Source organism: Pyrgilauda ruficollis, unplaced genomic scaffold (assembly GCF_017590135.1).
Source record: "Pyrgilauda ruficollis isolate IOZ18807 unplaced genomic scaffold, ASM1759013v1 scaffold3, whole genome shotgun sequence".
Lineage (NCBI taxonomy): Eukaryota > Metazoa > Chordata > Aves > Passeriformes > Passeridae > Pyrgilauda > Pyrgilauda ruficollis.
Window position 1 is genome coordinate 23,701,663 of NW_024524377.1, and position 23,400 is coordinate 23,725,062.

At 37.0% G+C, this 23,400-nt stretch overlaps 1 protein-coding gene across 1 annotated transcript in view; it reads left to right on the forward strand.

The window, feature by feature from the left end:
* The window catches only part of ADAM23 (ADAM metallopeptidase domain 23), a 59,320-nt gene extending 39,692 nt beyond the window's left edge, over positions 1–19,628 (forward strand). Inside the window, exons 16-25 of the mRNA XM_041473494.1 lie at positions 1,508–1,579; positions 2,346–2,432; positions 2,614–2,694; positions 4,587–4,637; positions 5,108–5,171; positions 6,406–6,511; positions 7,946–8,065; positions 9,039–9,207; positions 11,084–11,195; positions 19,534–19,628. Of these exons, the coding sequence (XP_041329428.1) occupies positions 1,508–1,579; positions 2,346–2,432; positions 2,614–2,694; positions 4,587–4,637; positions 5,108–5,171; positions 6,406–6,511; positions 7,946–8,065; positions 9,039–9,207; positions 11,084–11,195; positions 19,534–19,628 (957 nt within the window). The remainder of the gene's footprint in view (positions 1–1,507; positions 1,580–2,345; positions 2,433–2,613; positions 2,695–4,586; positions 4,638–5,107; positions 5,172–6,405; positions 6,512–7,945; positions 8,066–9,038; positions 9,208–11,083; positions 11,196–19,533) is intronic.
* The last annotated feature ends 3,772 nt before the right edge of the window (positions 19,629–23,400 follow it).

The window sequence follows — 23,400 nt, forward strand, 5'->3', positions numbered from 1 at the left end:
GTCAATTTGACTCAATTTGACAGAATAAAAATCGGATTTATTTTGGGGGAAAGGCTCATGGGGAAATGGTTGAATTATCTTTATATATTATCTGTGCCAGTGCTTCACAGCTTTAAAGTACATTGGGAGGGAAAAATAGTCATACAATGTTTAGAATGCTTTTATTTAGAGGTCAGGAGGTAAGGTAGAAAATTGTGTGTTTAATCTTTTGGTAAGTAAAACAGAGTTGTTAAGCAGTCACCATGATGCCATTTTTAAAATTATATCCTAAGTTATGCTCTGACATGTATATGAACATTAAATGGCTCCTGATTGCCATAGGAAATTTGTGTGTGCCTGCTTGTGTTCTGTAGTTTTCTTGTTTGATAGAGAAATGAATTTCAGTTTCAGAGTAAGAGATCTTGCTGTTTGCACCTAAGTGTAGTAGAGACAGAAGCTTACAGAGGGGGGGAAAAAAATTGAATGCTTTATTTAATCCTGTCAACATTACTGGTGAAGAAGAGCACATATGGATATTTCTTCACTATTGTTTTGCTTCTGACAGCCAAAATTGTAGGTGCTGTTGATTAACTATGTGGTCAATACAACAAAAGTGAAATGTTGTATTTCTTTTTTACTAGGCATTATAATTCCCCCCTGCCCCAACCAAAACCACCAAAGAAGAATTCCATACAAGTTTATATATATATAATTTGTATTGTATTATATACAGTGTTTCATATCTTGCTGGTTCTCCATAGCTTTACTTCCACTAAGCCCGTGCCGAAAGGTTTGCTCACATCTTTCACCCTTAGATTAATCTGTTCACATTTTAACTTGGTAACTTCTAACTTGTCATTTCAAGCATGTGGTAGTGGATGTCTTTCTCCTGCTAATATTCCAATTAAATTGGTGATGCCTGATATTCCTATATTATTTTAAAGCAGAATTATGTTGAAAACAGACAAGCTGCTTACAGAATTATTTCTGTGACAAGACTGAAAAGTACCTTTAATCAAAATTAGAATGTGTGAAACCACTATAGAATCTGCATCATCCTGAGCTGCAGAATTTATCTGCATTGTATGTATCTGGTTCTAGGATTAGCTGTTTAGTAGTCTCTGTATGTGGTTGTGTATAACTTACTAATAAGGCACATAGGACTTCCTTTTGGCAGCATTTCTTTCTATTTATTATTTTCATGCACAAGCGTTGCACAGGAACAGACAGTAGCTCATTGCATGAGCAAGTGTGGTTACCTGAGCAAATCCCAAGAATGACATTGTAGACCGATTTCTTGAAGGAATTGACAGAATACTGGGAGTCCATGGAACAGGAATGAAGTTCAAATGTCATTCCCTTAAATGTTATTGTAGTGTCTCTATTTATCATGTTTTTGATGGCATGGCAGCTGCATTGTCTGAGACAGCACATTTGTGTAGCATTGCAGAAATGGGTTGTGTGTAACACGGAAGTCACTTAACACTAGTTTTATTCTTACTTTGGGATGGGGGCTTTTTTCTTTTAGCTCTTTGAAGCCACTGAGTGTGGAAATGGATTTGTAGAAGCAGGAGAAGAATGTGATTGTGGTTTCCGAATGGTAAGTAGAGTTATCAATTGCTCCATGACTCTTTCTTATGAAATTTATTAAGATAAATTAAGTGACTGGTAAGAGAGGGGGGAAAGGTTATGGAAATGAATTTGTTTTGCCTGTTGTTTGGAAACAATTTTGTTAAAAGCCTGTGTTAAAACATTTTTTCAAATGACAATGAATGCAAAGACAGTGTCCTCTGAACAGTTCCTGTTACACCAATGACAAGATACAGCTGTTTCCCAGCAGTTTCTCAGTTGCACTGGACAAGTGCTTACCTCTTTGCTTTTCCTGAATAGCATATGTGGAGTGGGAGACTCCTCACTGATACTTTGGAGATTGGTGCCTGTTTTCAGACAGAACAAGTAACTTTTGTTTTCTTCTGTATTGCAGAAATAGTCCAATAATGTTTTTGCAAAAATCTGCCCTCCAGATTTGAGTTCTCGTTCTAGTATTTAAATATAATTGCACTTGTAATTAGGTTGGGAGTTTTTTTCTGCATTGAATACTATTGAACTAAGCAGCATAAATTTGGCGCAGGCCTCAGAAGGTGTGAATCCCTGTGTTGCTGTAGCATTGTATGTCACTGTTTCCCATTTAGTATTTGAGTACTGCAAAGGCTTCTTCCAGCTGATAATTTCAAATCATCAGTGCTCAGTGCTAAGCTGAATCTTTTGTCCGCTGGTACATAATAATTGGATGTTGGAAAGATTATGAAGGAAAAAAAACTTGTTTAAAATGGAAAACTACACTTTTTGCTTATTTTTTTCCTCAGGAATGCTATGCAGACTGTTGTAAGAAGTGCTCTCTTTCTAATGGAGCTCACTGTAGTGATGGACCCTGCTGCAATACGTCGTGTCTTGTGAGTGTTGCTGCCATATATCAGTCGCTCTTTTCAGCTGTCCATGGCAGTCAAGTCATGTTAGTGACTGTTTGTGGAATAAAAGGAGACAAACAGCCTGTTAAAGTTCAGAGTGTGTTTCAGGTAGAAGCAGCTTATGTAGATGTATTCCCAGTGCTGAACTATGTTTTTAATTTTCTAGTTTTTCCCACGAGGTTATGACTGTCGATACGCAGTGAACGAGTGTGACATTGCAGAGTTCTGCACTGGGGATTCTGGACAGGTATGTGTGCAGAAATGTTCTCTGCTTGCACTGCTGATGTTTGTTTGCAGTCTTTTTCTTGTATTCATTTAAGAGGAAAATTGTATTAACAGACTGCACAGTCATATGGCCAAAATGATGATGTAATAATGGAGTGTAAACTATTGTAAACTCATGAAAGCAATAATCTAAGTGGACTCAAAAGATTACTTCTCTAGGTTTATTTGGTTTTTATAAGTCTTGGGGTTTTGTGTATAATATTTGTGTCAGGCATCCTTCTTTACTCTTTGCCTGGTCTATAACTTAAATAATAAGAATACACTGCAAATGTGAATGTATTCAAAGGTAATAACACTAAGATTTTATGAGATAAAATGGCTTAAAATATAATTGTAAAAAATTACAACTAAAGGAATATAGAAACATAGAATCATTCAGGTTGGAAAAGACCTTTTAGATTGAGTGCAACCATGAACCCAGCACTGCCAACTGCACCACTAAACCATGTCCCTAAATGCTGCATCTACACGTCTCTTACATACCTCTAGGGATGGAGATTTTCCTGTGTCTCTGGGCAGCCTTTTCCAATGCTTGACAACCCTTGTTGTGAAGAAGTTTTTCCTAATATCCAGCCTAAACCTAATATTTTTCCTAATATCCAGCACAACTTAAGGCCATTTCCTCTCATCCTGGCATTTCTTACCTGAGCAGAAGAGGCTGACCTCTATGACCTCCATAACCTCCTTTCAGGGAATTGTAGAGGGTGAGAAGGTCCCCTCTGAACCTCCTCTTGTCCAGGCTAAACAACCCCAGATCCCTGAACTGCTCCTTGTAAGACTTGTATAAAGTGTCTTATGTTTTCTAAGAGTGTGCACATGTATGAGAATTTTAAAAGTTGAGGATCTAATGCATTGTCCTGAAAACATGGCTAATATAAAATATGGGAATAAACAACAACCAGAATATTGTTTGAATTTGATTTCTTTTAAATGGTCAACATCCTGTATGTTTTCCATTTTCACAGCAACTTTGATGTTTTAGGTGACATATACTCCTTTTCAATATTGAATGTTTATATATTTATTCTGTTTATATAAGAACTTCATAACTTGAAGAAATGAGATTCAGGACAAATCACAATCTCTTTGGGCATTGGCTGTAGTTAAAATTGCCAATAAATTACCAATTACTTCCTTTAATTTTATCATCTGAGACATCAATACATAGACAAGTAGCTATTGCCAAAACTTTAATGTAAATCTTTTACTGTGTAGGTGGAGCATTCTTAACGAGAGAGAGAAGGGCTTTCTCAAGCTGCCCTCAGAGTACTGGCTAACACAGTCCAGTGCAGCAGCATTCTCTTTCCAAATTTTCACAGGTCCCTTTTAGATGAGGAAAAACCTTAAGAATGGTTTAATACCAAAACTTTAATAGTCTGAGGTTTCTAGACCGAGCGATTTGTTTGTACAAAAGAATTTCCAGTGCCAAGGGAACATAACAATTACGATCATTAAGCCCCCTGAAGCTGTGTAAGGAATAGCCTGCTAGGCTGTGACCCGGTGCTCCCTCACTGTTGTAGTGGAACTGAAATGCATGTTGTGGCAGTGCAGCAAATGTGGCCCCAGTATTAGCTACCAAATATCCTCTTACTGAACACATTCGCTTTCATTTTGTCTCACCTCCTTAATTTCTTCTTGGAATATGCAGGAAGTTAGATTTGAACGTTGTATTAAATGGATCGAGATATTAATTTTTTCATTTCTATTTGTAGCTATGAAGATTATTGCACTAATTGTGTTTTCAACCCCCTCTACATGTTGTCCAATTTTCTTAAAAGTAGGAAAATTCCATATGTGATACTCTGATGTATTATTACAGTACACATGACAAAAAATATTCTTAATTTTTTTCAGTGTCCACCAAATCTTCATAAACAAGATGGGTATGCCTGTGATTCTAATCAGGTATGCAATGTTTTAAAATCCCTGCACATCAGCAAATAGAAATCAGCTAAATACACATTCTTGTTTTGTTTTGGTATTGATTTTTAAAAATCCTGTGTTCCATATTTCTTCATAAATTTTATCCTTTAAACATTAATGTTGCTTGTGTTCTATGCACTCTATGAATAGTAATAATATCTACTTAGAGTGAAATCCACTTGGTATCTCTACATTTAATATGTAGATATTTTATTACACTCCATGTTAAGTTCTTTCCAACGATGTTCCTTCCAACTGCTTAAATGTCAGTATGTATTGGACACAAACTGGCTTTGGGAATCTGGGCCAAAATGTGTACTTGATCTACCCAAATTCATGGAGCCTACATCCCAACATGCATCTGAAGGGTGAAAATGAGACATTTGTTGTGAGAGGGGAAGGAGATGAAGTTGTTTTCAGTTCTCATTCCTAACATGTTGTATTTTGTTTAGGGTCGTTGCTATAATGGTGAATGCAAGACAAGAGATAATCAGTGCAAATATATCTGGGGATCTAGTAGGTTGACTTTAACTTCCTTAAATGTATTTTATTTCTAGTTCATGCCTGCTTTTGCTTTGGATTTTTCGTGTTTTTTTGGGTTTTTTTTTGTTCTTGTCACTACAAGCTGAAGTTTTCTGATCAGTAGAGTGAGTAGCCTGCAGTGGGAAAATGGCTTGCTTGCCAAGTGGAATTCTGCATCTGGGAGTGGTGTCAGTGAGAGCGATGATGTGGCTGCAGATCTGGGTAGGGCAGGCAGCAAATGCTGCTGGGGGGAGGGGGTTGAGGATTTTTTGGCTTTTCTTTAATGACAGTCACCAGTTCCATTATCCCATCAGTGGTTCATGCCAAAGCTGCTCCACCTTGCCTCTCCTTTCTATACAATTCTCCAAGTCAGGAAAGTTAGTACATTGGTGTGAACTTAAATATGCATAGTATGGATTTAAGTCCAGAAGTGTTGAGTTAAACAGAATTGCAATTGCAATGGGCTTTGCTTGCAGCAGAGGGGGGCTGAATGTTCTGTGTAAGGACTTGGAGACAATTCAGCAGAGAATTACCAGGACGTCCGGTGCTCTGGCATTTAGTGTGTTCTTGTGCATTTTGTCTAATCATAACTGCCACTGGGGCCACTCTGTCTTAGTATTTTATCTTCCTCTATATAATTGTTGTGCTTTTCTATTTTCTTTTTTTAGATTAATTTTTAGAAAAAACAAATGAGCTCATCAGTAAATAATTATGGCTTTAAATCCTATTAGTTCAGAATTTTACTGCTAAAAATAAGTAAAAATTACACTCTGTTCAAGATTGGTTTCCTGTGAACATCTGAAAAATAGAATAAAATCAACATTGAGTTGATGTCAGAACATATGCTTATCATAAATGTCCTATATAAAATTTTCTGAAATGCAGATCAGGAAAAATAGCAATGAAAAACAACTAGATTAAATCTACGTGCAACTGTTATGAAGCAAACAAAATTACCACAGATAAATTTCATATGCAGAATACAATACAGACACCATGGAGGCTACTTTTAGAAGTTCAGAGCAAATTTTGAACGTATCAGTAGGTATTTCAGTTTAGTGTGTTCTCCCTTTTAGTCACTGGAAAATACCATCTGCGCACATACATGTGTATTTAAATTGATGTTTTGTATTAAAAAAATTACAGAGAATGGCTGCAATAAATTATGCAGGTTTCAAAGCTGTCATGTTGCTAGTGAAAAACATGTTTCTTTTTCCTTCATCAACAGAGTCTTCAGGATCTGACAAATTTTGTTATGAAAAGCTTAATACAGAAGGCACAACAAAAGGAAACTGTGGAAAGGATGGAGACCGATGGATTCAGTGCAGCAAACAGTAAGTTCAGCTTGGTAGAGATTATTTGTAATTTAAATAGATTGGTAATGGCTCTACTTTTTCTACTTTTTCATGCATGTTTCTGCAGCTTCTTTTGCTTTATTTTGAATCTCTTTTCCGTCATGAGATTTGCATCTTGAAAAACTTGCACTCTGACAAATCTATAAGTGACTCAGCAATAGACTTGTAAATAATTCTAGATTTTCAGAAGAATATACTGTGACTTCAATTATTTCAGAGTAGCTGAGGGACAAGACAGCAAAAAGTCACAAGTTCATAACAAAAAAAATACCTCAGCCTTGGCAGGGATAAATTAGGCTGCAAATAGACACATTCTGTTCACTTGCTCTGGGACTGACACCAGATTATGCTGTTTCAAGTTTGTTCCAATCTTTATTTTGACCAGAGAGGACCATTAGACATTTGGATTTTTTAGAGAAAAGGCCTGATTCATTTCCATGTGATCATTACCAGATGAATGTTTGATTAAATTTACTTTTCAAGTTAATGATCATTAGTAGATAGACTTAAATTTCTCCTGATTTACTTCTGCTTTGTAATTTTTAATTATGTACATACAAATTTCAGTTTTGGAATAGCATTTTCCTTCTTTGACTATTTGATGTTTGCATAGTGGATTTTTTTAATATTATTAGTTTTCAGATAGGATCATAAGAAAAGGAGTTGTTTAATTTAGATGAGGCTAGTTGTGTTCTAATGTGTATATTAAACCCCTCATTTCTGTAAAAGCTTTTCTTTGTTGGTAGAGAGATGCAGGACAGTGCTCTGGCTGAAGGGCTATTTATGTTCTTTTCAGTTTTAACAAAGTCAATTTCCAGCATTCATTCACCTGCTTCTGTGACTTAGGACAATCAGTGTTAGTTAACGTCCTTCTATTGAAGATAAAGAAGATATGTTGTATATATTATAATAAAATATATTTAAATATATGCATGTATAAAATAACATTAAAAAAGAAGATTCTTTACCAAAACTTGGGCACACACAACTTCACACTAAAAATTTTTGTTAGGGTTCTGTTGTCCTGTAAGGGAAATAAAATGCAATGAAGATTTCAAACATGACATTAACGTATGGTGTGTAAGCTGCCAGAGAGAGAGAAAAGCAATTCAGCCTAACTTGACAAAGCTTTGTGCAGTTTGGCTCCTCTTACTTGTTCTGGATTGTTCTTAGAGCACAGATACATTCTGTGCTCATGTGAGCGTTCACTGGTGCATTGGAATGAATGATGACTTGTTTCTGCCTTTTGTCATTTAAATAATATTTTATTTCCAGGCTTGCATTCTGAAAGTCTGTCATATGGCTTATGGTAATATATTACTGTGATCAGCAGCACCATTGCCAGACTCTTTTTTTTGTAAGTTTACTTCATATTATTCCAGTAATATTCTGATTTTTGTTTTCATTTTCCAGTGATGTTTTCTGTGGCTTTTTGCTCTGTACTAATCTCACTCGAGTTCCACGAGTTGGTCAAGTTCAAGGAGAAATTATCCCAAATTCTTTTTATCATCAAGGACGCATAGTGGACTGCAGGTAAAAGATAATGCAGTATTCCAACATGATTTATCTCTGTCAAACCTAATTGAATCAAGAGAGACATAAATATGAGAGTCTGTGAATTTTAGGTAATTGCAGCAAAATCATTATTCTGAGTATTTCTTTTGATTAAAAAATATCCCCAAACCATAAAAAGCCTGATATTCCACATTTAAAGAGGGTAAAATGGGGGTTATACTCCTGAATCTTCTGCTTGATCCCTGTTCCAGTAGCAGAACATCAGTCAGAACTTAATGCTCAGCATTATGTTTTTCTGGGGGTGGAGAAAGTCTGTGATTGCCAAAGACCTGTATTTTAAATATAATGATTTTGAGTGTTAAATACTCAAAGACACAGCTGTAGTGAAGTGAGGGCTGAGAAGGAGGAAGCTGCAGAGTTGTGGCAGGGTAAGATGTTCAGCTACAGTTCACTTAAAGAACAGGTAAATGAGTTTTCAGTCTGCTGCACTGCTGGGTCTGTGCACAATACTGGGTTTGTATTTTGAAGACATTGGCAACATTGCAGTTTTTGTCACCCTGAGAACACTCTTACATAGTTGGCTCCTGAGTGAACAGTGGTTCTTAATTCTTCCATTATTCCACTTGTGGTTTTATTTAAATCACATGGGAAGTTAGTTTTTTAGTATTTTTTTTCAAGCAATAATATTTCACAGCATTTGGGGGAAAAAAAAAAAAAAAAAAAGAGGAAAATTATCTGTCAGAGACTTAAAAATCCCCAAAGACTGAGGTGCCCTTCTTGAGTATTTAAGTTCTAATCTAGACTTATTTTTATTTTGACAACTGGAACACTGTCTTTGCTGTGGACAGACAGAAAAACTCTACAGTTTTGTTCAGTCTGTCTGAATGAAAGAATGGTGTGGGGCTTTCAGTGTCTACACCAACATGCTTTTAATATTTTCAAAGGATTCCAGTCATAATACTAATACTGTCTTAAAACTTATTTCTCCTAGTGGTGCTCATGTTCTTTTAGATGATGATACGGATTTAGGTTATGTGGAGGATGGAGCTCCATGTGGACCTCAGATGATGTGTCTGGACAAAAAGTGCCTGCCAATTCAGTCCTTGAACATAAGCAGCTGTCCCATTGGTTCCAATGGAAAAGTCTGTTCTGGTCATGGGGTGAGTCTGTACTGGGGGTGAGCAGCACAGCTTCCCCAGCTCTCTCTGCTCTACCTGATCCTAACATCTGAAAGTCTTCCTGAGACCTTTTGATGTGAAACTACAAATGTTGGATTCAGGGGAAGACTGCCATTTTGTGATGCATAAAAAAAATTTAGAAAGGAAACTTCTCAAATTGGTTCTGCAGTTATATCCAAAGAGTCGGGTTTGTAAGCAGCAAGAAAGACCTTTGACATTAGTTATTGGAAGGACTTCTGTAATGTACTACCCACATTTCAAGCTACTTGCCATCTTGAATTAAACTTTTTCCTGCCCACTAACACCTTTATGAAGTTGGTCTTGTGTTCATAGATTTATAGCCCATGGCTTAAATAATTAAAATTCCAAACTGTGGGTCCTCAGCAGAGAGGGAGGTCTTGAACAGTTCCAAACAGTTGTTGAACAGATCCAAGGTGTATCAATTTACATTCAGGCACATTATGTTCTGTTATTCTACCTACAAGTTCATTTGTCTAAGATGTTACGTCTGTTTTGATGAACAGATCACTGTTTTAAATACCAATAAAACCTTTCCACTGTGGGATTCAGTGAGACACATACTTGCCTAAAGGGCTAGACTGTACGAGAAGGGGTTATTTCTTCTTGTTGTCTATGCTTGAAAATAAAATTGAGTGTTTCAAAGTAGAAGGTTAGGTTCAAAATCAAGAATATAAAAATTTTAAAATTTGCAAGTAAGAATTTGAATCTAGGAGATTAGAAATCATCTTGGTACTTTTTGAGAGTGACATGAAGGGTGAGTGAACTATCTTACCTGTTCTGTTTTGGATTATTACAGTTCCTAATTTTAAAAGGGTATTTCAGTTGATCAAACCTGCCATAAAATGTGTTTATCTTCAAGTTCTTAGGTAAGGTTCTCCAGTGAGTGCTTCTTAAAAGCAGAGCATTATAAAAGTTGAATTAAAAAATCACATGTGTTACTTAGAATCATTTGTTGGTAGGCTGTTTCCTGGATTTTTTTCACGTGATGTTCCAGTGTCCAAAGACATTATTAGCTGTTTGTCCAATGATTGACTTCGTTTCTAGTCCTATAATAAAAACTTCATCCTTTATGTCTGTTTCTTGTGTCATGCATTTTTCCACAGTAACCTCTTCTAGCAGCACCATTCCATGTTCTTTTTCATATGGAAAGTTTATAGCTAACTTTGTTAGTTTATAACTAACAAAGTCTTAGTATTGATATGATGGTTTAGGTTTTGTCCACTGGATAGGTTTTTCTGTGTCTAAGAAATATACTTCAAATTTTAGAGTGCTGAGTTCTTTTTTAGAGGTCATTCAGGTAAATGTAAACTGAGGAAGAACTGTTCCCTCTCTTTTAGAAGCCAGGCAAGCATTCCTCATTGCTGCTTAGGAAAAATGCTGACAAAACCAAAGAAAATAAATCGACTTTGTTCTACATGGGTGCGAGCTGTAAACGAGAGGTTGGAAAGTGTAACCATATCCTGAACCTTTCAAAGGCAAATGTTTGTATCCCTTCTGGGCATCCAGGCTCAAAGTCCAGATAGCTGGTGAAGATCTAACTAATCTAGCTAATTGCTGTCATGTTTCACAGCCTGTGCAGGTGTGTGCCAGTGATGATAGAACCAGTTCTGCTTCTCCCAGCATGTGAGAGGGGTTGAGATTAGGAGGGTTGAGGCAAACTTCCAGGAGTGTTGTGTCATTCCAAACATTCAATGTTATTGTTACAATATACAAATAGGCAAGTTTTATACCATGTATTAAATGTCTAATTGCATATTAAATAAATGCAGTGTGATATGTTAATAAAATGTAGTTAGAAATTAAGTGCTGTCACTTTTTCTTTTTTTTTTTTTGCTAGGTTTGTAGCAATGAAGCCACTTGCATTTGTAATTTCTCCTGGGCTGGGACAGACTGCAGCATTGATGACCCTGTCAGGGATACTGGTGGCAAGAAGGATGAAGGACCCAAGGGTTTGTGTTTTGTTTCAGTTTTTATGTTAAGTATTTATGATGTTTTTCTATTGATACATGGTAGCAGAATTAGCATATAAAAAGCAAATAATATTGTACAGCTGCGTTTAGACCCAGACAGTAAAATTCTGCTTCATGTAGAGGAAATAGGTTTTTCTACTTTGAAAATTGATAAAACTTTTACTTTTCTAACTTAAATTTGGGGAAGATTTCAACAGGTAATGTTTTTTCCTTTGTCCCTTATTCTCTATTTTTTAATGGTAATTTTTGTTGTGATTGGAATCTGACTTAGTGTAGCTCTTATTTTTTTATATGATAATTGAATATTTATATTTTACTAGAGATTTTCAGTTTTCTTAGTCAACTAATTCAGAGAATTGTGGTATAAAAAAGGGAAAAGTGGAATGTTCCTGGTAAAATCAGATTCCTTGAAATTGTATTGCAATGAAAGAATAAAAATATTAAGATTTTTGATAAATTATTCTTACAATCACTGGTGCTTGCTCTTATGTACGTGGTATGTATTTCAACTATATATGAAGTACAAATACAAGGAGGAGGTATTGAGGAAATAATCCAAAAGTTTTTTCAAAGAGGAAGGAAAGTATTTGAGTTTCTCTCCGACTCCTCTGCCAAAGAATATCTTTGGATATCTTTGGACTTGTACTGTCCAGTTTTGGTTTTTTTTAATGTCTTTCCTGTCATCAGGGCACTGTTCAATATCAGACTATATTTATTCAGTCTTACGCATTTACAAAGTCCCCAGTTCCAGGTTCTTCTGCTCCATTTGCAAGGTAGATGGAGAAAAGATAAAAGTTGTTCAAAAACCTGGTCCTGAGGACTCAGACTGTAATTGATTACTCTGAAAGTACCAAGGTGTCAAGGAAGGACAGGATTTTGGAATATCCCTCTGGAATGGCTCTATCTGTCTTGTGTGCCTTTTTGTGTTACCCCTTGGCAGAATGGTTCCAGTAGACCTTTGCCAAGAAGTGTTTGAAGAGATCATCTTGAAACAAGTTACTGTTGTGAAGGAGGCTCTGTAGACCAGTCCAGATTTGTATAGGAAATCTGTACAGGCGCTTCCTGGACTCCCAGTTCCCAGCATTGCTCAGTGTAGAGCTGCCTGGTTTGTACCCTGCCTTACAAGCCACTTATCATTCCATTTCCTCTAAAAACCTTCCTGACAGTGCAATGCTGCTTAGAGAGTCTTAAAAAAAAAATAACTATCAATGGTGCCATCTCGTTGCAAAGGTTTCATACCTTCTTGGTGATTTCTCATGGGCAGCTCCTCACAGCACTGACTCCTTCTTCTCCGCACAGCCAGCAACCTCCATCCAACCTTCTTGACCAGCCAACCTGCTCTTTTACAATACCCATTCTAATTGGATCCAGCTGTGACCTGTTAAGGGCAGGCCTGTTCCTAATGCTTGATAATTAGCACAGCTGTAACTCCTTAGGGGTGAGATTACCTTCACTACTGTATTCTCTTACATTCTATCTATCCACAGACTAACACTGCAGAGCTGTTCAGTTCTGTGTGTGTGGATGAGGAGAGCAGGATTTACAGCTGTGACTGAGAGCATATGAATTTTACTTTGTTCATTTCTAAATCTGGTAGGTAAGAAAGTATTCCCTCCTCTGTGAAAAGGTCTATAGGAAGGGTAACACAGAAGGTACACTTATTTTTGATAAATTACTGTAAGTCAGATTGCCTCATCTAGTTCAGAATGGAGATACCCTAGTGAAAATTAATACATCAATGTTGAATTATTGCGGGAAAAAGCCTTAAATGGATAGTATGTGCATGGAATTCTGCCAGCAGGTAGAGGCAAAGTTTAGACTGCATTTTTCAGTGGAGTCCTCTGCAAAATGGCAGACTGTGCTTTTGTTCAAGGTGGCTCAATGATCTCAAAAGATGGATTATTTTTCTTACAGTGTTACAGTAATTTATTGATGTTGAATCACCTAGAAATGAATTTAAGAGACTGAACACTATGATCTCTTTCTGTGTGCTTATAGAGGAATTCCTTTGTGAGATTTCAGAAGAGTACAGCAGTACTTTGCTTTGTTGTAATGACTCAGCATACGCAAGAGTAGCTTCCATTAAGTTTTTATCCTTTTTTACTCCCTATGTCATATGCCAATTTACAAGTCTAAGACAGAAACCAAAATAGTTGTTTTTCCTTAGCCATAAGGTTGAATGAAGTGAAACACTCATGATGTGAAAATTCATCTAATAGGCTTAATCTTTTTCGCACCAAAACTCCAAGCATTTTTCTTGCTACAATTAGAACATGTATAGTTAGGGAGTGTTGCTATTTTTTAATGTATTGTTGTGATAAGTGACAATTGACTGCTATTCTGCTACACTTTTCAGACTTTTCCATCATCCATCAATTGCTTTTTGGCTCCATTCTCTACTTCAGGATAAAAAAATATGTGGTCCTTAATTATGTTGCTATTAATACATGACTCTTTAATTACTCTAAACTCAGCAACCTACTGTATCCTGTACTAGCAGATGTACACAGCATTTAGCAGTTTGGGGAAGACAAAGAGTTCTTGCTGTTAGTTTTTGGTTACTGCAGAAACTCAGTTTAGAGTGTGGGTTAGCAGTTTTTAAATCAGTGGGACTCCATATACACATGAGATTCTTCTCTGCAATTTAATTTGCAGAATTAGGCCTTTATTTGACTAGCAGAGTACTGTTTGTTTATTTAAATATAGAACTTATGTCTCAAGTGTGTGTGTGTGTTTGTGTGTGTATAGTTATGAAACAGGATAAAAACCCCCAAAATATTTTAAAACACACTTCACTCAGCATGGAGTCCATAAAATAGGAACTTTGTCCCTAAGTTCCCATTTGACAGGGAATTCAGCTCTTTGCTTGTGGTCCGTTGTGGCTCCATGAACCTATCAAACTTGTAATCTCTAACATAGGAGATGTACAGAATTTTTTCCTGAAAAGTGTTCCCTTAAGGATTAAAAGTAAGGCCTCAGTGTCTTGAGAGACTATCTGAACATATCAAAATTTCTACCTGAAGCATGTTTCTAGGGTAGGTTTTTGCTTTTAAAAGGTATTACCTGCTTTAGGTCATATAGATAGAGAGTCCTATTGATAAATGCAGTAACAAAGAAAAATATTATTAATTAGTAAAGGAATTACTTTAAAAGTTGGGGGGTTTTGTTTTTTTCTGAGGTGGAATTGTTTCCAAACAGTTTTCATTTTCTTAATTATATTATGGATACAGTAAGTTTCTGGTAATCAAAAAGAAAGTTTGTTTATTGGCAATTTATTTATATTTTGGCTGTTTTAAATAAGTTCCCTTTTAGAGTAAATAATAGAAGCACAAGCTGAAAGGAATTTACAGGAAAACTTCTTACTTAAATGTTTGCAAGCATTCAAAGAAAACCAAATAGAGCTCATTTCAGAATTTTTAAAGCTACGCTATTTGGTAAACAAAGGTTTGTGAGGAGATTTGAATTGTTTATCCAACAGTGGATTGTAAAGTATTCCTTTGAGGAATTATTTCATGTTTTCATTTCAGACATATATGTGATGATTTCCTGAAAAATTCTTCCCTTTTCCCTCCACACAGTGAGCATGGCCGCTAACAGGCTAATAGGTGCAGTGGCAGGGACCATTCTGGCCTTGGGGGTGATTTTTGGAGGCACAGGGTGGGGAATAGAGTAAGCACTTTTCTCAGTTTGAGTTCTCTGTCTGGTGCCTTAGTGTGTGAGGTAACCGTATGCACCTGAGCCCTCTGTGTTCCCCTTAGCTTTGTCCTGTGGTGACCGTATTTGTCGTGTGATTTGACTGTGTCTGTGTCGTGTGATTTGCTCATGCAGTGTTAAACCTTCTCCTGTCTGGGATAATGTGGGGCATAAAAAAATAAGTTTGTGAATTTTTACATTGTCACCATAAAATTAAATGTTTAAATGTTTCCATTACACCAAATTACAAAAAAAAAAAAAAAAATGAAAAGGAGGAAAAAAACTAAATGTTTCCATTACACCAAATTACCAAAAAAAAGAAAAAATTGAAAAGGAGGAAAAAAAAGGGATTTCTTGATTCTTTTGCAAAATAGACTGAGTAATGTGAACTGTTCTATTACATGCAGGGCTTTCAGTCTAATGATCAAGGTAGGCAGATGAAAGCTGGTGATAGTCATACAGACAGGTAGTTTTACTGTAAAGCTGCTGAAGGTTCTGTTGCTAGGATTCTGTTACCCAAAGGTAGCACAGTGCTGGAGTGTAGTATTCATGTATAAAGAATATGTATGAGCAATTTTTGTCTTTTCATAGTTCTAGAAAATGGTAATCCTAAGTGTTATCCCAGTACCTCAATTTTAACAATGGCTCTGATTTATATAAATTTGTGTTCATGTATATATATACATAAAAAGGCCCATGTAAAAGCTGTCTTCATTCTGCATTCACTGTGCACACTACAGATGTTATGACTGCTGTTTTGCTGCTCTGAGAGTTCCAACTTCTCCATGTTTCTAGTACTATATATGACATCTGGCATGTGACAGTGGCACCCCTCTGAAGGGGGGACTCATTAGCAGGAGAGTCTGTGATTTCCAGTCAGGCTGAGTGCGAAGGCGTTCACACACAGCTCTAGTCCAGTGAGGCAGCGCTCCATGCGTCTGAGTCTGCAGCCCTAGGGACCTGTCTGTGCATGAAAGTGATCCAAGATTCTCAGAAGAGTAGAGACCTTTGTCTTCACAGAGGACAATTATTAGAAAACAAATAGAAGAAAGAAGGTAATAGGTCATTTCCTTGAGAAAGATCAGATCTGTGTTTTACTGGTAGCTTTTACAACTGTTTGCTAACACTGAAGACTCTGAAAGTTGTAGAGGTTTGGGGGACAGATTCCGGAGTAGAAAATTTATCTACAAGTTGAGGACCACTTGCCTTTTGCTTACATTCTGCCTTGTTCTCTTCTGTTTGTCTCTTCCTGCTGTCCTGAGACCTGCTGTCTCAAGCCACTCAGCTCTGACCAGTGTCCCTGACCATTTGTTCTTGCTCCTGTATCCTTCTATACCAATGCCAGCTTTTCTTCATCTCTCCTTTGCTTTTATCGCTCACTTCCTGATTCATTCTTTTTGTTTCTATTCATTCTTTTTTCCTGCATCTCATCAATATTTCTCTGTCCTCTGGTTTCTTCAGATACAAATGTGCATTCAAGGCAAGCCACTGCTACTTTTTGTTGGTTTATAGAAAGCATGCAGGGACTGCAAATTCCCTCTGTGTTCCTAATGCCTGGCTGGCCATTACCAGCTGCAGGGGAGGGTGTGAGCATCATAGCCTGATGCCAGGACCTATCCTTCTGCTTCCTCACCACTTCACTTCCAAATTGTAAGTGCATGTTCAAAGTGCTGAAATAACTTTAATTACTTAATGATTTATGAACTTATTTCAGGAGTCATGTGGGACAAAATAGTGCAGTAGTTTTTTTTTCAGATTTCATACCAAAATGGATACTTAGCTTTGATAACCTAAACCAGAGGATTTGGCTGGCAAAGCAACAGGCAAGAAAAGACATCAGATCACCAGTTATTGTTACCTGCAGGACAGTCTGCAGTAAACTTGCCTTTTCTAATACTGGCAGAGTTTCAAATGGTGTGTGTTCGTTCTTGTAGAATCTATTGGATGATGAAGATTTTGGGAATAGTCTGAAGTCTGCTGAAGTTTCAGGTGTGTTGTGATTTAACACCTTCAGTAGGATTTGTATCAGAGTCCTAAAAGATGACCAGGGATGGAACAATAGCCATGCCAGAGCAGTGTCCTTGCAGGAAAAGGAGGTGTGCCAGGCAGTTATCTGCAGGAGATTCCTCCTGATAAATCTCTGTCTGCAAGTTATAGCAGTAGTGTGGTGGAAAGAGCGACGTACCAAAGTGTTGCCTCTCGTGATAGTCTGGATGGAAAATGATCCCACAGTGTGGTGGTTATTAAGACCTTCCTCTTACTTCTGGTTTGTCAAGCATCTGAATTCAGTGACTGGAGAGGTTTATTGAGCTGAAACATAAGGATTTTTATTTTTCTTCGTAAACGTCCTTTTACTGGTAGCAAAATTCTGGTTTATTAATAATACAATTTATTTGGTAATGCTTAATAAAACATAAGGCATAGATCCTTACAGTAAGGTATGACTCATCAGTGATCCTCTTAGATCTCTGTATGTTGAAACTGGGATTCAACACTTGGAGTACTCCAGTCTCATAAATAAATGGTTGCTGTTTAGTCGTATTACCTATTGCAGGCTTGATTTTTTTCTATATTTATACTTCTCTATTACCTGAGCCTGATTGTTTAGTATTGTATCTTCTGTTTAAATTGATTGAATTATTTAATATTTATAGTAAATAAAACCAATACTGATTTTCTTTATTTAAAGAATAAACTGGTGTTTGGTGATTAGGTGTGCTCTATGAAATGGATACACATCCCTGGGCATTTAACAACCAGGGAACATCGTGAGAAGAGGGATGTAAAAGTTGATTTGGCACATCTTTATCTAATTTATGGCTATGTTACTATCAATTAATCATTGCACCTCTTTTGTGAGAAGATGGCATTCTATAGCTAGGAAGAAATTGGCTTTAGAATTTTTCAAGGCTTATTTATTTTATATTTTCAAGGCAAATTTATTACAGATAAATCACTTGCTGTGTTTTCAGTCTTTTGTTCTGTGAGATCATTTGATGAAATCCAGAGCAAACAGTAGATCTCAGTCAGATATGGTGGCTCATTAGGCTGCTGTTACAAGCAAGCCTTAATTGGAACAACAATGCCTGCAGGATGGCACTTGCCCTCCACTGTGCTCAAGCCTGTTCATTTGAGCCAGGTGTGACTTAAAGGTAAGTCCAAATAAGATACCTTCTTCCAAATTGTGCAGAATTACCTTTTGATTTTTGTTGTCAAATTTGTGCACTGCTCACCTATAAAGTTCATTATATTTTTCTTCAGTCCAACTATTTTATTCATATTCCTGAATACTCTTTGTGTAGGAACTGCAGGAAGCAATTTTCCAAACTTGGTTTCCTTATAGCTAATCAGAATCTCCAGAAGCACTAAGGTGAGAAACATGTACTGGAGGCAATAAAGTTAGGTGGCTGCAGTAAATTTTAAAACTTAGGGCAAGTGTTTATTGCAGTGTGTGGGCTTGGGCAGGAGGTTTTGTAGTATCGACCGAACAGCTTAAAACTTTCAGTTGTTGCAGCTGCCCTTGCTCTTTCTTTGCTGCTCTCTGGCTGCTCCTCTTTCTTCCTTGTATTAGCTGTGTGACAGTTTTCCAAACTCAGCTCAGAACGATTAATTAGGAACATTTCAATTGCTGTGTAGAAATGTTGGTTTGGGGAGAGTGGAACAGTAAGAGCTGTTTTTGAAGGCTATTGCTGAATATGTAAATGGTTAAACAAAAAGTGTGTGACATGCTGCAGAACTGTTGAGTTGCTTTCATTTTGTAAGGTTTTACATCAAAGACTGCAATAGGAAGTTTTTGTACAGAGCAAATGTTACTCAAGCCTGTTGTCAGTTTTCCTCTGTCCTGTGTAAACAGAGCACTTAAGGGTCAATTTTTAGTATGTTATTTAGGTGTTCTCTTGCCCTCTTCAGAAAATTGCACGAACGTATTTTGTGCTGCTTCTTTTTGTTGCTCTTTTTTCTGCTCCACCCTTCCCCACTTTGTTGTTCATAGCTTCTTGAGGATGATGAAGAGGTGCTTTGATGTTTGGAAAGCTTAGTGGAAATAAACTTTTATTTCAACTTTCGTTCCCTATTATATAATCCTTTGCTTTTGTCAAACAATTGTAAATTTAGCATTGATGTAACTTGTAGGGTGTCTGGATTCAGAGTAAGTGGTGCTAGATGCTCTCAACTCATATTAAAATATCTACACCTTTCAGGAGCTCTATGAAAAAAGAGAGGGCTTTTTGATTTTTTATTTCTCTCTCATTTTCTGTAGTCTTAAAACATACAGCATTCATACTTTTCCCCTCTAAGTTAAGGAATTATTCACAGCTCTCTTGGTGTTCTCAGCTGAGTGTTCATGAAGCAGATAATGGAGTAAGTTACAATGGAATTCACTGTCTAATACTAGGTTTTTATCTATGGTAGAAGTCAGCATAGCACAATGCAGAGACCCACAGCTTTGTTTGTTCGTATTGTTAAAGAAAAGTAAGTTAAGTTGGGCTTGTTGAGACTGTCTAGAGGTGTCACCTTGTGTGCTGTCCATATTCCCTGAATTGTTTGACTACCCTTCAGATGCTTCACATAATGTGAATGAAGTTGTTGGTTCTTATGTCTGTCTTACCCTAATCCTTTACCACAGGTCCTAGTGCCACCAATCTTATAATAGGCTCCATCGCTGGTGCCATCCTGGTAGCAGCTATTGTCCTTGGGGGGACAGGATGGGGCTTTAAGTAAGCAATGCAGCATGTCTTCTCTTCGGTGGCTCTGGCATTTCTATTTCTTGCTTACATCACTCAATTTTGAGTTCCTGCTACAAGAGTTCCAAGTTGGTTAACCCCAGACTCTAACAGACTGCTTTGAACAAGAAAAGATATTACACATGCAGTAAACAAGTGAAGGAAATGGATTTGAAAATAGCAAATGTTATCAGGGTGCAAAGTTGAATAATTAGGTGAATTCATGAAAATTAAATTAACACTTGAGGAACAAGGTCTTTTTTCACCACCAGTCCATAGCATTTAAGCTGATTACATTGGTTAAAAAACCCCCAAAAGATACATGTCTTATTTTGCATAGTAGTACTTTCAAACTGCTCAACTTTTTGACAAGAAGAGATGTCATGTAAATGGTCAGTGGTGGAAGGAGCAGTGTAGTTTTCAGGAACAACTGTGTTGACATAGTTGACTCTGGAATAGCAGAGCTAACTTGTTTGTGGTTACTGATTTTTTTTTTTTTAAATTGATACACAATTTAAAAAGCAAATTCATGTTTAGAGAGACCATGTTGAAATATTGAGCTGTTTCCTGAAAGATGAAAGCATTTCTCTCCCAATGCTAGTTTGATGTGTTTTGTAACTATAAGGACTAACGGATTAGTCATTCCTCTTGACTACTCTGTTAAAACAGAGTCTTGTACAAAGGTACTGAACTCCTACCCTTTTTGTAGCATCCATTCTGCCCACATGCATGGCCTGTATTTGGTAAAAAAGTTCTCCCTTTAGAAGCAGTGTTTATAACCTAACAGATCATGGAAGTAATTAAGTACAAGTGATTTTTCATGGCTTTTAAAGTTGCTGTTTCTTTTCAAAAACATGAATCAAGGTTTAGCCATGATACAACAATGAGCCATAATTCTTCAAGGAGAATAAGTAGTAGTAATAATAATAATTCAAAGAAATTTTTCTATGGCCTCTATTCATATTTCATGGCAAAGTTGAGAAGAAAAAATTATTCCCTCATTGATTAAGGCAGTTATCAAAGTAGAATCTAGTGATAAGGTCTTATCTTGTAATTCACTTTCAAAGGTCACCTGAAAATGTTTTACTTCTGGTTTATACTCTTATATTTTTGACATTTCAGCTGGCCTTAATTAACTATGCATATAGAAGGAAAATATTTCAAAATCTCTTTCAGGCCTGCTGAAAGCAGCAAATCAGGCTTTGCCCTTTCTCCTGGGCAATTAGTCCCTTTTACACTGCATTACACTGTTGGTGTTCTCAGAAAGACTTGGCCACATTCATTTTTCTCTCAGTGCTTGTTTGGAGGGTGCCCATGGGAATTAACCAAGCAAGATGCTATTGAGGGGAAAAAAAAAACTCTGCTTACCCTTTTGGATGAGTTTTCTACAGTAAGAGTCATTTGTCCATTACTTAGCAATTCACAGACTTTGCAGAAGCAGGGTGTGCATCCCTAGATGATAGGTTTGTATTGCACAAGGTAGTTTGCTGAAAACAAAATGCATGTCATGAAAATATAAAATAATTAGTCCTTCCTCTGAGCCTTTTCAGCTGTCTTGTGCCCTGGCCATCTTTGCCCTTTGCCATCAGCACTGCAGCCCCTGCCTCCAACAGACACAGAGCTTGAGCACTTGCATGGAAGAGAGGAGTAGGACAATCCCTCCCTCTCTAAAACAATACAGGATGCAATGGATTATTTATTCTTTGTGTCTCACACTTCTCAAACGGCTCTCACAGGTGATCAGCTTTGCACCCTGGTGTCATTTGTGTGCCCAAAGGGAGAAGCTCATTGTGACTATAGAGGATCTGCACTGGAAGTGCCTCCTGAAGCTCTCACTCTCACAGGAGCAAGATACAACTGTTTATTCTGTAGCAGAACCTCAAATACACTGGCCTGGCCTAGCTCACAGCTTGAAGTGCATGTTTCTTCTGGGGGCCAGAGGGGAAGAGAAGAGGCTTTTGAGCTTGTACACAAAGAGGGCTAGCACATGTAGACCCCCAATACTTGGCTTCAGATAGATCTGGAGGGACAGATGAGGATAATAAAGGGATTTTAACTTTTCCTTTTTTTAAGCAAGTGATATATTTAGTCTCTGCAACTATGAGAGAAGGTAGCTAATGCTTTACAAACTGGGAGATGTGATTTCTGTTTCACAGGTTATCAGATGTTCATATGAACATACGGTACTGTGGTGTCAAGTCCATATCAAACGTAAGCTGCAACTAAGCAAACTTTGTTCATGAACTGAGGTGGGGGGTGGGGTTGGAGGGGAAGTGTTAAAGAAACCTTGATGCAAGTTCAGAGAAAAAAAAAGTAAAAACAGCTCAACAAACAACCTCCAGTTTCAAGAATGAATCCAAGGTTAATTTTAAATCAAGTTAATGTGTGGACAGAATAGGAAAGAAAATATTAATGGGCAATTTTACAGAATATAGAATCTCATTAGACATTTGAGGTGGCTTAAAGGCTGTGGGTAGAAACCTTGTTAAGAAGTAGATTTTACACAGTTGAGTCTTGCATAGTACTTTTAAATCTGTTTAAGTACAGCAGTAAGAACTTGATTTTGGTGCAGCAAGTCTGTGCAAGGTTTCAGTATACAGTGTTTAACATAGGAAGGACATTTTTACTGTTAGAGTAGTTCAGGGGCCTACACTTTTTTTCTCTAGCATATATTCACTCACTTCTGCTAAGCTACTGCAGTGATATAAGTCAATTAATGCTTTTGTTACTGACTTTAACAGCAATTTTGGTAACAAAACACTGCTAAGAGGTAATACTAATAAGAGTGATGTGGAAATGTACATGAAAAGCTGCTGCTTGTTATAGCAGAATACAAAAGTGGCAGATAGAATTGTGCCTACAATCAATTCTCAATTTCCAGCAATTCTTCTTAGCTAAAGAGCTGCAAGGTTTTCTGTTTCTTTAACAGAAGATGAAAGGAGGGACCAAAGACTTATCCAGCTATAACAGATGCTGAGGTTGAACTGGTCTGGGCGGTTGCATTTAGACCCCAAAGGTTTCCACAAGTTAAAGCAGTGGAATGCTGGTGGCAATTTCGTGAGGAAGGAGGTTTTGATCCCTTACCAGCATTTCCATCAAGCATGAATTGTAGACCAATATCCAGTCATCACTGCACAAACAGCAGCTAGACTCAAATGTGAGGTATTTTCTAATTTTTTTTCCCCAAACTACTGGAATAAATGGGAGGTCAGTGTCTTATTTTAAGTTGCTTTTTTTAGTCCTTCATTTTGATAATTTTAACCAGTTTTGTAGCAAAAGTTAATTTAAGCTGTTCTTCAGCATTTGAACCTTGCTTTAGGAATGCCTATGAAAACATTAGGTAGTTGAAGTGATTAAAATACTAGGTTTCCATAAAATCTGCAATAAAGCTTTGTACTTACATGAACACACACAGGGGCACACATTTGCAAGTAACAGACTCTATGACCGTGTTCCTACTTAGTTGCACAAAAGAATGCAGCAGACTGCAGCAAGGTATTTCTTGAATACATCCAGCCCTTTTTGAAACCAGTTTTTCTTTTCTGAAATTTCTTTTTTTTTGGTAAACATGACCACGTTAGGCAGTGATGTGCTGTAACACGGACTGCTTTTTTGACTAAAAATAATCTATACTTTTCTTCTTGTTAGAGACCCTCTTTCTGGTTAGATTACAGACAGAAAGGCTGACCCTCATTATTTAAAAAGGAATTAAAATCTAAAATGCAAAGATGTTGATGTTGTAAGATCTTCCACATAAACCAACAAAGGAC